General features: G+C 46.2%; 1 protein-coding gene across 2 annotated transcripts in view; it reads left to right on the forward strand.

Moving 5' to 3' along the window:
* The window catches only part of ENOX1 (ecto-NOX disulfide-thiol exchanger 1), a 220,610-nt gene extending 203,802 nt beyond the window's left edge, over window positions 1-16,808 (forward strand). For both annotated transcript variants that reach the window (XM_056555436.1, XM_056555435.1), the window contains exons 13-14: window positions 5,878-5,963; window positions 15,394-16,808. In XM_056555436.1, coding sequence (XP_056411411.1) covers window positions 5,878-5,963; window positions 15,394-15,525 — 218 coding nt within the window. In that variant the 3' untranslated portion in view covers window positions 15,526-16,808. The remainder of the gene's footprint in view (window positions 1-5,877; window positions 5,964-15,393) is intronic.
* Window positions 16,809-18,087: the final 1,279 nt, after the last annotated feature.

The following is an 18,087-nucleotide window of genomic DNA, read 5'->3' on the forward strand; positions in this document are numbered from 1 at the left end:
GACCTCATATTCCGTCCTCATATCCCTACCTCCTATCTCGACCTCATATCCTGTCCTCATATCCAGACCTCCTATCCCTTCCTCCTATGTCGACCTCATATCCTGTCCTATCCTGACCTCCTATCCCAACCATCTATCCCGTCCTCCTATCCCGACCTCCTATCCCGACCTCCTATCCCGACCTCCTATCCCGACCTCCTATCCCGACCTCCTATCCCGACCTCCTATCCCGACCTCCTATCCCGACCTCCTATCCCGTCCTCCTATCCCGTCCTCCTATCCCGACCTCCTATCCCGACCTCCTATGCTGACCTCCTATCCCGTCCTCATATCCTGACCTCCTATCCTGACCTCGTATCTTGACCTCATATCCTTTCGTCATATCTCAAACTCTTATCCCATTCTCATATCCCAACTTCTATCTCGACCTCATATCCCGACCTCCTATCCCGTCCTACTATCTCGACCTCATATCCTGTCCTCATATCCCGTCCTCCTATCTTGACCTCCTATCCCGTCCTCCTATCCCGTCCTCCTATCCCGTCCTCCTATCCCGTCCTCCTATCCCGTCCTCCTATCCCGTCCTCCTATCTCGTCCTCCTAGCTCAACCTCCTAACCCGACCTCATATTTCGTCCTTCTATCTCAACCTCATATCCCGTCCTCATATCCCGACCTCCTATCTCGACCTCATTTCCCGTCCTCCTATCTCAACCTCCTATCCCGTCCTCATATCCCATCTTCACATCCCGTCCTCACATCCCGTTTTTATATCACGACCTCATATACCGTCCTTATATCCCATCCTCATATCCTGTCCTCATATCCCATCCTCACGTCCCATCCTTATGTCCCATCCTTATACCTTGTCCTCAGGTGGGACTGATTTGTGATGAAGATATTGTAAGCTGAAAATAGAAGGGGACATGGCTTTGTGGGATTGGGCATGATTTGCAAGCCAGACCGATGCACAAAAAGGGTACATAATAAAAGGGGTGGGGCATAAAATGTGGGAGTGTCTTTGTGACATTGGGCATTGCTTGCAAGCCGGATTGAAACATTCACCAGGAGATGCAGAGCAGAGCTTGTGGAGTAAGGTACTGGAAGTCCCATATACTTGCATGGGACTTGAAATAAAAACTCATCTTATATATAAGGGTGTAGGTAAGGGTTAATTTAACTATCATATCTTTTTATTTGACATATAAGATATGTGTACCAGGTATTATTGAAATATCTCCAGCTGTATGGAAGTTATGTGGGAACATACATTTCCTATTGATTTGCATGGGACTTTAAACAAAAACCCCGACCCTCACAAATGGGGGTGAGTAAGGGTTAAATTACCTATCCTATGTTTGTTGTTTACATATAAGTAACATGTGTGCCAAGTTTCATGTTAATATCTTTAGCTGTTTGGATGTGATGCTGGAACATACACACACACATACATTGAGTTTTATATATATACTAGCTGAGTACCCGGCATTGCCCAGTTTTTCCTTCCTAATCCTTTTGACTTCATATCCCGTCCTCATATATTGTTGTCATATCCCGACCTCCTATCCCGACCTCCTATCCCGACCTCCTATCCCGACCTCCTATCCCGACCTCCTATCCCGTCCTCATATCCCGACCTCCTTTCCCATCCTCCTTTCCCGTCCTCCTATCTCGACCTCCTTTCTCGCCCTCCTATCTTAACCTCCTATGCCGTCCTCCTATGCCGTCCTCCTATGCCGTCCTCCTATGCCGTCCTCCTATGCCGTCCTCCTATGCCGTCCTCCTATGCCGTCCTCCTATGCCGTCCTCCTATGCCGTCCTCCTATGCCGTCCTCCTATGCCGTCCTCCTATGCCGTCCTCCTATGCCGTCCTCCTATGCCGTCCTCCTATGCCGTCCTCCTATCCCGTCCTCCTATCCCGTCCTCCTATCCCGTCCTCCTATCCCGTCCTCCTATCCCGTCCTCCTATCCCGTCCTCCTATCCCGTCCTCCTATCCCGTCCTCCTTTCCCGTCCTCCTTTCCCGTCCTCCTTTCCCGTCCTCCTATCCCGTCCTCCTATCCCGTCCTCCTATCCCGTCCTCCTATCCCGTCCTCCTATCCCGTCCTCCTTTCCCGTCCTCCTTTCCCGTCCTCCTTTCCCGTCCTCCTTTCCCGTCCTCCTTTCCCGTCCTCCTTTCCCGTCCTCCTTTCCCGTCCTCCTTTCCCGTCCTCCTATCCCGTCCTCCTTTTCCGTCCTCCTATCCCGTCCTCCTTTCCCGTCCTCCTTTCCCGTCCTCCTTTCCCGTCTCCCGTCCTCCTTTCCCGTGCTCATATCTCGACCTCCTTTTCCGTCCTCCTATCCAGTCCTCCTATCCCGTCCTCCTATCCCATCCTCCTATCCCGTCCTCCTTTCCCATCCTCATATCTCAACCTCCTATCCCGTCCTCCTATCTCGTCCTCCTATCTCGACCTCCTATCCCCGATCTCCCATCCAGTCCTCATATTCCGACCCGTAATATGTGTACCAGGTATTGAAATATCTCCAGCCGTACGGAAGTTATGTGGGAACATACATTTCCCATTGATTTGCATGGGACTTTAAACAAAAACCCTGACCCTTACAAATGGGGGTAGTTAAGGGTTAAATTAACTACCCTATATTTTAAGTGGATATATAAGTAACATGTGTCCAAGTATTATCGAAATATCTCCAGCCGTTTGGAAGTTATGCAGTAACATATATTTCCCATTGACTTGTATGGGACTTTAAACATAAACCCCGCCCCTGGCAAATGAGTAAGGGTTAAATCACCTATCCTATGTTTGTTGTTGTCATATAAGTAACATGTGTGCCAAGTTTCATGTTAATATCTTTAGCCGTTTGGACATGATGCTGGAACATACATACACACATACATACACACACACACACGTTGAGTTTTATATATATATATATATATATAGATACTAGCTGAGTACTCGGCGTTGCCCGGTTTTTCCTTCCTAATCCTTGTTGGGGAGGAAAATAAACAAAGGAGGAAGCTTTTGACTTCATATCCCATCCTCATATATTGTTGTCATATCCCAACCCCATATCCCGTCCTCCTATCCCGACCTCCTATCCCGTCATCATATCTCGACCTCCTATCTTGTCCTCTATCCCGTTCTCCTATCCGGTCCTCCTATCTCGACCTCCTATCTCGACCGCCTATGACAACCTCCTATCCTGTCCTCCTATCCTGTCCTCCTATCTCGACCTCCTATCTCAACCTCCTATCTCGACCTCCTATCCCGTCCCCCCCATCCAGTCCATCTATCCCAACCTCCTATTCCGACCTCCTATGCCGTCCTCCTATCCCGACCTCCTATCCCGTCCTCCTCTTTCGACCTCCTATCCTGACCTCCTATGCCGTCCTCCTATCTCGACCTCCTATCCCGACCTCCTATCCCAACCTGTAATATGTGTACCAGGTATTGAAATATCTCCAGCCGTACGGAAGTTATGTGGGAACATACATTTCCCATTAATTTCCATAGGACTTTAAACAAAAACCCCGACCCTCACAAATGGGGGTAGTTAAGGGTAAAATTAACTATCCTATATTTTAAGTGGACATATAAGTAGCGTGTGACCAAGTATTATCAACATATCTCCAGCCCTTTGGAAGTTATGCAGTAACATGTATTTCTCATAGACTTGTATAGGACTTTAAACTTTAACCCCGCCCCTGGCAATTGGGGGTGAGTAAGGGTTAAATCACCTATCCTATGTTTGTTGTTGACATATAAGTAACATGTGTCTAAATTTGTCGCACAGAAAGTCGCAGTCTAAATATGTGCGACTTTTCTGCGACTTTTGCTGTAGAGGATTTTTAGAACATGATGCATGCAAGTCTATTTTACACGGAAATGCATTGGAAAATGCATTGGTGCTGAATTTATCAAGTGCTACTTTTGTGCGACAAGTCGCATCTGCCCAAAATACGCTGAAATGTCAGACCATGTTGGAGCAGGTCTAAATGCAGTTTAAGCTGTAGACCCTGAAGTCTGAGCACAGAATTTATCAAGGGCTGTGAGACCTTTGATAAATTAGGAGCACAATAGACAGGAGACTACCACATACGCTGGTCTATAAGCATACCCAGAATAGACTAGATTAGGAAATCTCCCCCATTGAGTTTTATATATATATATATATATATATATATATATATATATATATATATATATATATATATATATATATAGATAAATGTATGTAGTTAAAAACCCATTTAATGTTGAATGGGTCAAGATATAGTATCAAGCATAGTTGAATGTGGACAAGGTGCTGTGCCTAAACAATAAAGGGCCATAGTGCTTGCTGAAACACCACCAACCCTTGATTCTGTTGATTGGTCTCCTAGGAGTTTGATCCACAATGGTGAAATATTGATGGCCGTTCCTAAAGATAAGCTATCTCTGTTCTACTTCCAGAAACTCTTTAAAGGTTTTACATATGTCCGACCTTTTCGCTAGATTCAGCCACGTTCTTAAAGGGATCTAATAATCAGATTTAACCCTATATAACGCTTGGCAAAGCGTTATACAGTATAGGGTAAAATCTTTATCCTCATCATTCCCTGGGGACGTTTCTGTCTGCGGGGATGGTGAGGATACGAACTTATAAACTGCTCTCACCTAGTCCCGTGTCTTCAGCCGGCAGCGACGCCCCTTCCGCTTGATGGGCCCTTGTTATCGCTCTGCTCCGTCTGTTCAGTGAGCAGAGTGATGACGCGGCCCGTCAATGAAGCGGAGGGGGTGTCGCTGCCGGCTGAAGACAAGGGACTAGGTGAGAGGAGCTCCCCGCCCAGGAGACTACTTATGGGCCGGCGGGACGCATCTTATAAGTTCATATCCTCACCGTCCCTGCAGGCAGAAACGTCCCGGGGATGGTGAGGATAAAGATTTAACCCTATATAACGCTTTCCCAAGCGTTAAAGGTAACCAAACATCAGATGTTACCCTATATAAGTGTTGCTCCACCTCCCCTCCTATTTGTACCTAAATCCTTGGCTGTGATGTTCATGTCAGTTACATGTAGTATTGTTTTGGCATTGTTATGCGCAATTTCCAGTCCTCTATAACATTTTGAAACTACCTAGAGTTCATGTTATATACTGGGAAATTCAGTTTTTTTGACATTCCTTTTAAAGTGATGGTTTATTTCAGTGAAATATCAGTAAGTATATGATGGGGGACTGCACCTTCTTCACAGGGCCATTTAGCTATAATGGGAATTAAATAGTTTTTATGGCTATGAACAGTGTAATTATTGGGAAACTTGGAGCCAATGTGTTTCGTGACACATCTTTATAAAATACTTTCTCCAGGGAACATCCACACTAAAGAAAAATGATAATTCCCTTATTCTAGTAGCTGCAATTTTGTATTGGCAAATCAAGCATAAAATGGATAGTTAATAAGCTTCCAGCAGACTGAATGAGAAAAACACCATTCTCCATTGTTTTATCGCAGTCACCTGGCTGCAGAATGTTTCACTCCTGTGAATTATTGGATTGAGTAGAAGCAGTTTTGGTCATTCCTGTGAAATATCTTCATGTTTAACTCTTTATTCAGGGTGTGAAGCCAACTGCACATAATATTCCAAGGTTATATTCAGATTTGAAAATGTTATAAAGCAAAACAAAAATTGGCGGCCTGTGGCTCACCAGCTGTTCTTGCTGGGCTCCAAATACCAATGTGCCAATCCAGCTGGGGACCTGGGATGTTTTGTAACAGCTGAAAAGCCCTAGGTTGTTGTAGTCTATGTAAATATCCACTAACAAAGTGCCAGCTTTTTCTGCAGGGCTATACATCATTACTGTATACAAATCTACATTTCCTATTGACTTTCAGGTATCATATCGACATTTCTAAATGTCCATCCGTTTGGCGCTAATATAGAATACCTATGGTCTTACCTTCAACAACTGGACTCAAGGGTAATACACTTTTTCTTTTTAATTCTACAGTCCATATATTTAATTCCAGATTAATGTAATATACGTTATTTCACTATCTGCCATGATGTATTGTAGTAGATTCACTAGTACCTGATTTATCACATTGTGGAATCCATCACATTTGTTTCTGGACGGTAAAGGCATGTTTCCATTTAACCAAGACTATGGTCTACCAAACTGATTATTTTTTTTTTTTTATTGTAGGGTCATACATATTTTACTGTGTATTTTCTGCAGCTGATTTTGCTACCTATTGACCTCAATGGGTAGGAAAATACACAGCAGCAGAATAAGGCATGTAAAGTCTGTACTGTATAGTTATATATGTTCTAACTTAGCCAAAGTATAGAAGTGACACTGAAGCTTCGGTAGCAGAAACTACTGATGCTATTTTAATTTTTTATTTTTTTTACATCATTTGAACTGTGTTCTGTCCTATTATATTGATATTTTAGTTCTTCACAGCTTTATGTGAAAATAGATTCCTGTAAATTTACCATATTAATTCAGATTTATGTATTAATTTTTTATTCATTCATTCAGTATCAGGAATTATTATAAAGCAGGGTGACCACTTAAAAGGAGTTTGACCATCACAATAGATTGGGACAGAGACTTATTAAAACCTGCGCAGAGAAAATGTGGAGAAGTTGCCTATAACAATCAATCAGATTCTTTCTTTAATTTTGACAAAGGGCCTTCAAAAATTAATAAAACCCTGCACAGCTGCCTATTTTTTTTGATCTGCAGACAGGTAACAGCACACACAGGGTGCCATCTACATGATAACGTGTAGTGAATCATGCTGGCTTATAACCTATTAGTTTAGCCCAGTCTAATTAATTAGGCAGATTGCCCAGCACTTTCTGTGTGCACCACACAAAGCACCGCCCCAGGCTCCCTCATCACTACAGGCCCAAAAAAATTATATACATGGTAAACGTGAGGTATTAGTTGATAATAATTAAGCTTGCAATCATGGATACAATGTATTCTGGTGCCCTAGGCAGATAAGATAAATGGCACCCTTTTGCCATAGGCCATTGGGCCCCACCAGTGGCATCACTAGGTTTTTAATAATAGCCTGTATCACCAGTTATGAAGTTATTTAATATGCAGGCTACTTTAAGCAGCACTGGCTCCTCACTTGGTATTGGCTCAGTGACAGTTTATGATCACATCTTGGGAGGATGTGATGACTGGAGATAAGCAGTGCCAGTGACTGGAGGTAAGCAGTGCCAGTGACTGGAGGTAAGCAGTGCCAGTGACTGTAGCTAAGCAGTGCCAGTGACTGTAGGTAAGCAGTGCCAGTGACTGTAGGTAAGCAGTGCCAGTGACTGGAGGTAAGCAATGCCAGTGACTGTAGGTAAGCAGTGCCAGTGACTGTAGGTAAGCAGTGCCAGTGACTGGAGGTAAGCAGTGCCAGTCACTGGAGGTAAGCAGTGCCAGTCACTGGAGGTAAGCAGTGCCAGTCACTGGAGGTAAGCAGTGCCAGTGACTGGAGGTAAGCAGTGCCAGTGACTGGAGGTAAGCAGTGCCAGTGACTGGAGGTAAGCAGTGCCAGTGACTGGAGTGTAGCAACAATTGATTGAAATTATTTTCCCAATAAGCCTGTCACATTAATATAAATGCTGTTACAATAATTCATAATAAAGAATATTTTGGCATCAATTATATCCTATCAAAAACCTTTGTGCTGGACATAACATTTTCTCTTTTATAGTGTATTAGTAAATGCCTGATTTTTATGAAATTATGTTTTGCTCTTTATAATTTTATGATCCAAAATGAATTAGTTTGCATTCATATCGCTGTCACCTGTATATTTCCATGGATGTTCCACAGTTCAGTTATTTAGCAGTTGTTAATAGACATTTAGCATTAGGTGTTACTAATTTAACACTGTAGGATGTTTCATCAAATGCAATTACAATGTTATTAGTTTTCAAATAACACGAGAACACCGTCATAATACATTTTGTGGTATAAACAGCATATTCTAGTTGCAGGGTAATAATAATCAAGTTTAATCCAAAATATGATTGCTAAAAAACCATTAAAACTAAAAAACTATTGCACCAGGATCAGCCCACTGGTAATTCAGTACCTCTAAGGAGTGCACATTAGACAGAATATTACCATTACAGCAAAATGGATGTCCATGTTTCCACATCACACAAAGTACTTTCCTCTATCGGCTCCATTGGGGGACACAGACCGTGGGTGTATGCTGCTGTCTCTAGGTGGTGTGACACTATGGTAATAAATAAAGTCGTCTCCTCCCAGCAGGATATACCCGCTTTCAGGCCCTGAGCTAATCAGTTTAAGCTTAGTGTCTGAAGGAAGTGGACATGGTCTGGAATTCTCCAGACCAGGTCTTCTGATTTTTTTGTTTTCCTAGTATAGGGACGTGTTAGTTATTTTTTTATTCCTTTTTCTTCTCTATTTTCAGGTGGGGACTCAGGGACTCCGGTTCCCTGTTTCCCCATTGCGAGTAAGGGGGCACAGACATTGCGTATATGCGCTGTTCACCCCCCCCCCCCCCCCCTCGCCAACGATCAGCGCCTGGGTTGGTACCTCATGGGTCCGGGTCCCCCTATTTCCCTGCTCACCTCGCTTGCGCATAGCAGCCAGGCGTGATGCAGGTAACTAAAGCTGACTGAAGACTTCACTGAAGACTCCATTAGGTAAGTTCTTATGACTGGTAAGTACTTCCCCCCCCCCCCCCCCTTTTCTCCTCAGGTGCGGACTTGCTACTTCTGGAGACCCCCTGTTTTGGCCCACCTTTTCAGGTTATGAGACTGGCTTACTGGGGATGGACTTTCATTCTGGACTTTTATTCTGGACTTTTATTCTGGACTTTTATTCTGGACTTTTATTCTGGACTTTTATTCTGGACTTTTATTCTGGACTTTTATTCTGGGGGGGCAATGGCATCTGAGGGGGCATGTACTCTATATTTTTCACTGGGTGTGTGTGTGTGTGTGGTTACTGTATCTAGACCGCAGCGCCTTATATGTGGCTGACAGCCGTGGCGCTGGTACGGGCCGGGCTCTCTCCGCGCCAGCTTACTTTTGCTTTCTCCGGCAGCGCCTTATATGTGGCTTACAGCCGCGGCGCTGGTTCAGGCCAGGCGCTCCCTGCGCCGGCTTGCTTTCGCTTTCTCCGGCAGTCTCTGCCGGCGTATTGGCCACCCGCTCTGTTCCCCCGAGCGCATATGTGGCTGACATGTGCGCTCGGGACAAGGAGCGGGTGCCATTACAGCTTCTTCTCAGCCTGTCTTTAGCTCCGCCCACAGGGCTGTCGGAGCTCTGAGGCGCGAAATAGCCTCCAATCAGCGCCGTGGGCGCGATTTTCAGTCAGAAGGGGGCCAATTAGTCAGTGCCTCAGGTACGCCCCCCTCTACTATTGGCTGGCCTGTTCCTCACACTAGCTGCATGGAGCCGTTCTCCTCACTGCAGCTGCCAGGGGACACAGACTAGGGTGAGAAAGTTCCTGTATTTTTTCTCATAATGTCCTACCCAGAGCTGTTCCTCCCTCTAAACAGAAACCTGGAACCTCAGTGACTTATTTTGTCTGTAAGCACTGTAGTACCAAAATGCCTGGCTCTAACGAGCCCACTTGCCCTGCCTGCTCCACTGCTCCCCCAGACCCCCTGGTACCCCCTGATGCCCTTTCGGTTCCAGTGCGTTCAGCTGCTCCACCAGCCTGGGTTTCTTCCCTGACCCAGTATATGGCTGACTTGACCCAAGTCTCCCGTTCGGTGGCTGAGGCCTCCCGGGAAGTGGTGTCCGCCTTGAAGGGGTCTTCCCTGCGCAGGGCCTCTGATAGGGCCCGCTCCTCGTCTCCACATACTTCACGCTCTCACAAGCGTACTTGGGGTGCCTCGTCTGACTCTTCCATTGTGTCTTCAGATAGACGTGAGCGTTCCCCTCGTGGGTCCCGCCCCCCCCGTCATCTGGGCGCTAGAGGACGTTCTCTGAGTCGCCGCTCTGCCACGCCAGAGCCGCGTACTGCCTCTACTTGTTCACATTCTCTGGGTGAACTGGTGGACGAAGCTTCCAAGCCGGCATCTGACTCAGAGGACCGCTCAGACTCAATTGAAACGGTGAACTCATTGGTGACAGCCATAAGAGACACCTTTCACTTAGAGGAACCAGGATCTTCAGCTGTCACTCCAGGAGTATCCTTTCATCGTGCTAAGCCAGCACCTCAAAGGTTCCGCTCTCACACTGACTTTGACGACATTCTGGAATCTGCATGGAAACATCCAGACTAAAGGTTCCCGGGAATTAAGACGATTCAAGAACGTTATCCATTTGACAAGGACTTTGTCGCTAAGGTGGTTTCCCCTCCCTCAGTGGATCCACCAATCTCCCGGATCTCTAAGGCGACTACACTGCCTCTGGCAGATGCCGCTGCCTTCAAGGATCCCACGGACAAGAAGGTAGAATCCTTAGCGAAGTTTGCCTCTGAAGCAGCTGGCTCTTCTCTTCTTCCCATCTTCGCCTCGACATGGGTGTCCAAGACTCTGTCGGAGTGGTGCCAAAAGCTCCATCAGGATATCTTTGCGGGATCCCCCCCAGAGGATCTATCTGCTCTGGCTCTCCAATGCTCTAAAGCTAGGGACTTCCTGTGTGCAGCTTCCATGTAGTCAGCCCGTTGTTCTGCCTTTGCTGTGGGTCACCTAGCGGCTCTCCGCCAGTCTAAGTGGCTTAAAGCTTGGAATGCGGATGCCGCTTCCAAAAGGTCTCTCACTGAGCTTCCTTTTACGGGTGGCCGTCTTTTTGGCAAACGCCTTGATGAAATTATCTCTGAGGCAACGGGAGGTAAGAGTTCCTTGTTACCTCAAAATAAGGCTCACACTTACAATAGTGAAGAGAGCGACTGCCTGTGCAAACATGTGGGAGCACCACTGTTAGGTTGTGAATAGATGGTACTGTACTCCCAAAAAACTGTCACTAATACTCCCTCACATATCTCCCATGTGTTGGAGGGAATGTGGAGAACAAGGTTACTTAAAGCACATTTTTCTTACATGTCCCATTATATTCCACTTCATATCAGATACTAAGAAAATGCTGTTCAAACTGCTCCCTCAAAATTCTCAAAATAAGGCTCGCCCTACTTCCCAAAGGAAGTCCTTTTCCTTTTGGTCCTTTCGGACCACTGGCTCCAGCAAAGGGTCCGGGCAGGCGCCCTCGCGGGACAAGAAGGCTCCCTCATTCTGGGCACGCCCGTCTTGGAAGTCGGACTCCAACCGGTCCGGTCGTTTTGCGCCCAAATCAGGCAACCGCAAACCCACTTCTGCATGAAGTGAGGCCCCCACCCGCGGTTTCTTCTCGGGTGGAAGGTCGTCTCTCACTTTTTCGAGACATCTGGACCTCACACATTCAGGACTCTTGGGTCAAGGACGTGGTGTCCAACGGGTACCGAATCGAATTCGCCTCCCTTCCGAGGGATCGTGTTTTTCGATCCCGGGCCCCCCCCAGTCTCCTTCTCTGGCAAAGCACTTTCGAGCGGCTCTCCAGTCTCTGCTTCTCCAGGGGGTTATACTTCCCGTTCCTCCAGGGGAACGGTTTCGGGGGTTTCTATTCCAATCTTTTTGTGGTTCCCAAGAAGGACAGCCCAATCCTAGACCTCAAGCATCTCAACCGTCATCTTCTTATCCGCCACTTCCAAATGGAATCTCTCCGTTCGGTGGTGGCGTCCGTGGAACAAGGGGAGTTCCTTTCCTCGGTGGACATCAAGGATGCCTACCTCCATGTGCCAATATTTCCAGGCCATCATCGGTACCTCCGCTTTTCGGTTCCGGAGGGGCATTATCAATTCGTAGCCCTCCCTTTTGGTCTAGCCACGGCTCCTCGGGTCTTTACAAAGATCCTTGCGCCGGTGATGGGCCTGTTACGGTCGAGGGGAATCTCGGTGATACCCTACCTGGACGACCTTCTCATCAAGGCTCCAACCAGAGCCCAAACTCTGGAGAATCTGGACGTCACTCTCCACACTCTGGATCGCCTCGGGTGGATGGTCAACCGGGACAAGTCAGTCCTCCGTCCTACCCAGTCTCTAACCTTCCTGGGACTTCGATTCGACACGGCCTCTGCCCGAATTTGTCTCCCGCCGGAAACGTCTGGCGCTTCTGTCGGGGGTCCACTCCCTTCGGACCCAGGTCTCAGTCCCCATCCGCACTTGTATGGAAATCCTGGGTCGGATGGTGGCAACTATTGAGGCCGTACCCTTTGGCCAGGTTCATTACCGCCCCCTTCAACTGGCGATTCTCTCTCAATGGAACAGGTCTCCTCTGTCCCTTGATCGTCGGTTCAGGGACTCTGGTCTCCCCGAGAGACCCTTCTTCTGATAAACATATTGGAATTACGGGCGATTCTTCTTTGTCATCTTCTTTGGGAGTCCCGTCCTGTCCGCGTCCAGTCGGACAACGCCACGGCCGTGGCGTACATAAATCGACAGGGCGGCACTCGCAGCTCTGCAGCCATGGCCGAGGTGACCAAGATTTTCACCTGGGCGGAAAGCAAGGTTCCGACCATTTTGGCGATTCACATTCCGGGAGTGCTCAAATGGGAAGCGGACTTCCTCAGTCGGTCCTCACCCGACCCCGGCGAGTGGTCTCTACATCCAGAGGTCTTCGCGCAAATCTGCGACCTCTGGGGCATTCCGGATGTGGACCTCTTCGCGTCCCGGCACAATCGGAAGGTCCTTCCTTTTGTGTCCAAGTCCCGGGACCCTCAGGCTCTGGCCGTGGATGCCCTAGTGATTGCTTGGGCGGGGTTTGCCCTACCCTATCTGTTCCCTCCCCTTCCGCTCCTTCCCAGGGTGCTGAGGAAGCTCAAAGCAGAGGACATCCCCGCCATTCTGGTAGCTCCAGATTGGCCCCGAAGGTCGTGGTACGCCGACGTAGTCAGGCTCCTGGATGACGCTCCACTGCGCCTTCCGCTCCGTCCGGACCTGCTCTCTCAGGGTCCTCTTTGCCACCCCAATTTACAGTCGCTGCATTTGACGGCGTGGCGGTTGAGACCGCGGTTTTGAAGGCCCGCGGGTTCTCTTCCCAAGTCATTCACACCATGCTCGGGGCTCGTAAGCCCTCCTCCGCAAGAATTTACCACCGTACTTGGCGGTCTTATTTTCATTTGTGTGAAGCTCAGGACTTCTCCCCGGTAACCTTCTCGGTTCCCCGTCTTCTCGACTTTTTGCAGTCGGGGTTGGAACTGGGGTTGTTCCTCAGTTCACTTAAAGGTCAGGTTTCGGCCCTTGCTGTTCTTTTCCAGCGGCCCCTGGCTTCTAATTCTCATGTCCGGACCTTCCTTCAAGGAGTGTTCCTCCTTATCGGTTACCCTCTCCCCCTTGGGACTTGAATTTGGTTCTGAGTGCCCTCCAGGGTGCACCCTTTGAGCCCCTTAGAGAGGTGTCTCTCCGCCTCCTTTCTTGGAAACTGGCGTTTCTTGTTGCTATCACCTCCATCCGGAGGGTGTATGAATTGGCAGCTCTTTCCTGACGTTCTCCGTTTCTGGTGATCCACCAGGACAAGATCGTTTTCCGGCCAGATCCTTCTTTTTTGCCTAAGGTGGTTTCGGCCTTTCATCTCAATGAGGACATTGTCCTCCCGTCTCTTTGTCCTGCTCCTTCTCATCCTAAGGAGCGCTTACTGCACAAGCTGGATGTAGTTCGGGCTGTTCGGTCTTATCTCTCCGTCACTTCTTCATTTCGTCAGTGTGATTCCTTTTTCGTCCTTACGGAAGGTCGTCGCAAGGGACAACCTGCTTCCAAGGCCACCATTTCTCTGTGGATTCGGTCCGCCATTTCGGAAGCCTATCGCTGTAAGGGGAAGATTCCTCCTTTCAGGGTTGTGGCTCATTCTACCCGTTCTTTTGGGGCATCCTGGGCTCTCCAGAATAGAGCCTCGGCCTCGCAGATTTGCAAGGCAGCTCCCTGGTCATCTTTGCACACTTTCTCAAGGTTTTACCGAGTCCATACTTTCGCATCGGCTGATGCTAGTCTGGGTCGTAAAGTGTTGCAAGCGGCAGTGGATCGGCCGTCTGCCTGACTGTTTATCTGCCCACTGAAGGGACGGCTTTGGTAGAGAAAAGGAGATTTTTGTTTACTTACCGTAAAATCTCTTTCTCGGAGGATCCATTGGGGGACACAGCTCCTGCCCTTTTTGGGATTTCCTTTGGTTCTCTGTCCGAGGGTGTGTTTAGTTATGTTTTTTCTTCTCGTTCTCGGACAGTTTTGGGTTTTTCTTTGACCTGTTGGTCTCCTACTATTGCTCTGGAACTTAAACTGATTAGCTCAGGGCCTGAAGGTGGGTATATCCTGCTGGGAGGAGCCGAATTTTTTTAATTACCATAGTGTCACACCTCCTAGAGACAGCAGCATACACCCACGGTCTGTGTCCCCCATGAATCCTCCGAGAAAGAGATTTTACGGTAAGTAAACAAAAATCTCCTTTTATCTGACTCCCATAACACAAAGAGAGTCGTGGACAATCCAATACCACTCAAACAATGTATGAAGTTTATCAAAATGCTTATTAGCGTCCTTGTAGCTCCGTGTATGAATAGTATGTAGTTCTGCTGTAGAGCTAACATTAACTAACTTTTTCTGGTGGTCAAGATCCGAATCGTACTTACACTAACCTTAGGTGATCAAACCATCATGGTCTTCTGTAAGCAATCAGGAAGCCATTTAGTTTTTTTTTTAACAAGATCCCAAAGGATGTGCTTAGCCCTGGGACTGTGTGCGGGCTTCCGTGTTTATGCTCGCCCCCTCGTGACGTCATGTGATATCACATCCCGCCCCCCTCAATGCAAGTCTACGGGAGGGAGCGTGACGCCCCCTTCCCACAGACTTTCATTGAGGGAGCAGGCCGTGACGTCACGAGGGGGCAGGCGTGAACACGGAAGCCCACACACAGTGTTCGGAACTCAATGTTCCGGATGCTGGGGAGCAGAGTAATCCTTTAAAAAGGGTGTTTGGTTTATGCCTTCCTAAATGAAAGCCGTCCTGGTCATCATCTGATAAATAAGAGACGAGGCAAGGCATTGACATCTATATGCCCTGATATGACATCTATATGCTCTTCATAAGATAATACCTCTTAAGATAATGATTTCACTTGACAAAGCCAATATTAGAATGATTATGGGCCAAAACAGACTGATCTCGCCCTGCGTAATAGGATCAGTGATCAGCCTACAAATAAGCAAGTGCCCCTATGTCAGCTGAATATTCCATCTTCACCTGTTAAAAAACTAAAAAATAAATCATCTTTCGACCACTGCTCAAGTAACGATCTCCAAGATTGTGCATTTAGTCATGTAATAGGGCCTAAGGACTTCCCTTCCGTTCATTTTACTCTTCAATTGATATATATTTTTTCCTTTTTCCACAGATATCAGCTAATGAAATTGAGTCTTTGCTCATGAGGTTACCACGAATGTTTAAACAAGAATTCACTGGTGTAGGAGCCACACTGGAAAAGAGATGGAAATTTTGTGCCTTTGAGGGAATCAAAACGACTTGACTGCGCATGGTTCTAGAGACATTTAGCTAAATGCTGTAGCATGGCAGATTATGAAGTATTCCTTAGGTAATGGACATTTTGCAAGCCGATGAACTTTAGTTACATCTGTGATGTGCTCTTGTGAGTGAAGATGTCATTGTGCACCAGTCCCTCAGCTTTTGTTTCGGAATTGTGATAGAACTCTTTGCCGTATCAGTAATTACATCGGATGTTTCATTTAAACCTAGGTAGCTCTGAAAGTGTGTTGTTCTGTATTCATGGTTACATAGAAGAGTTAGAAGGACAAGCAACTACTGAAAATGGCGTACATAACAAACCATTAGACTATAGGCCCAGTAAATTATTTTAACCTCCCCTATGAGGTTTTATTTGAAATTGGTGCAATTTGGGACTTTGCTTGAACAATAACTTAGAAACCTAGGACAGTAAAATTAAAATCCGTTTTAAGATACCTGTAGCTTTTTAGATGGAACTTAAAATAATATTTCATCCATCTGCACACCACAAAGAACTTTAGTATTCAGTGACAGAGGGGTTACAGGTTATCTACCTCTAACCTTCAGAGAAGATACTTGAAGTCTACCTTGCTGAGATGCACCTGCTTGTGTTGGCCGGTACACTTTTATGTTTATTTTGTACATTAGGTATCAGGGTATCCCATTATTGGTGTTGGGCAGCTGCTTCTTGTGTATCTTTATAGGTCCTGGATTTGCTTGCCAAAATACAGAACAATAAAAAGAAAAGTCCATGGTTTTGTTTAGTTTTAGTCTTCATATAGTTCAAATGTATAAGGTTAGGGTAACAGCTAACATGCCTCTTTTTAACTTCGTAGCCCTAAGGTGTAATTTTAAAGTGCTACAATTTACATCTGGCATGTCCAAGTCCTTTTAAAAATGTAAACAATGGCCCAAACTTGAAGACTTTATACAGGCTATTGATACTGCATATTCACTTTTGGTTAGTTTTTTTGTTTATCTTTGTGTTTCGGATCAAATACAGCAGGTTTTAGTATTGCCAGGAGAGATTAAACAGTGTGAGCCTACTCCTTAAAAAGAAATCTGAATTATTATTTTTCTAATATAAACCAGAGTCCAGAGTAAGACAGCATATATTGTAAATGTATCTCCCTGATGTAAATATTGAGCAAAATATTGTTTTCTTTTTTCCTGTATTGGTATGTAATATATTCTGATTTATGCATCAGAATAACTATTCAATTGCATTGTTAAAAATTTTATATTAAATACTTGAAAATAAAAATGTTTTCCAATAAATAGTATTGTACTCACCATGTATTTTCCGATCATGCTCTGCCATCACCATATTAGTAGTCACAATGCTCTTTGCTATTGGGAGTGTCCCCTAAGGGAGATTTCAAACTTTTTGTCAGTTTTTAATTCCCCGGCACAGTCCCATAAGACAATGTATTTGCACCCTCCAAATAGGGGACACTCCCAATAGTGGATGCGGACACACCCAAAAGGGGACAAAATACTCCCAATAGGGGACAACCAGGTGTATGTGCCAACCCTACCTTGGCCGCTGTCAGCCAATACCCCAGTAAGGGGCCCAGGCCCCGCTGCACCTTTCTGCAGAAGCCACAGCACAGAAGCAGAAGACCACTGTTTAAACAGTGGTCTCCTGTTTCTTTACGTCCCCCAGCCACATCATTCACCCCCTCCTTCCCTGATCCCCCTGTGCCACTTTTTCTCCTGTGCCAAATCATCCCCCCTTTTCCTCTTGATCCCCCCCTGTGCTAATTCATCACCCCCTCTTCACCACCACCTGTGCCATTTGATTCCCCTTTATCCCTCTGTGCCCGTTCCTTACCCCTTTATCCCCCGTGCCATTTCATTCTCACTTTATTCCCCTGTGCCACTTCATAAAGAGGGGGGTGATACATTTACACAAGGAATGAAATGGCTCAGGGGGTCAAGGGTAGATGATGTGGCACAAGGGGTAATGGGGGAATAAGACGGCCCAGGGTATAAAGGTGGGATGAAATGATACGGGGGAGGGATAATTGGTGATTAAATGGCACTGGGAGATTGTATTGTAATATTCCTTTATCGTGTTTTATAGTTAATTACACTCTGTAGTACAGTTCAGTATTTGGTCATTTAGAAATATTTTTGTTGCCCTTTTTCCCAATATCTCTCAATAGCTGACACTTTTTTATTCCCTGTGAGTGTCCGCTATTGGGAGATTGTACTGTATTAGTATTTACTCTAGTTCCGAAAATAAAACTATTATTTATATATATAAAAAAGAATCTCAATCTATTTAGAAGTATTAGATGTAGCATAACCAGAAATGTAGTGTGTAACCTGTAAATGTACCACTCCGATATTTTACCACTGTTGCCCTCCAACTCCCTCACGCTGTTTCTCCATAACACTGCAGCTGCATCCCCCTCCTCTCAACTGATGAATTTGTTCTGATGAGCTACAAAAGGGTGAATGTCTGGAACCACATTTGCAACCTACTTGTACTTTGTGAAATATTTATTTGAATAGCAATTACAGGCATCAGTCAATGTAGAAAATATAAGCACTGTCTCTA

This window comes from Hyla sarda, chromosome 2 (genome assembly GCF_029499605.1).
Source record: "Hyla sarda isolate aHylSar1 chromosome 2, aHylSar1.hap1, whole genome shotgun sequence".
NCBI classification, from domain to species: domain Eukaryota; kingdom Metazoa; phylum Chordata; class Amphibia; order Anura; family Hylidae; genus Hyla; species Hyla sarda.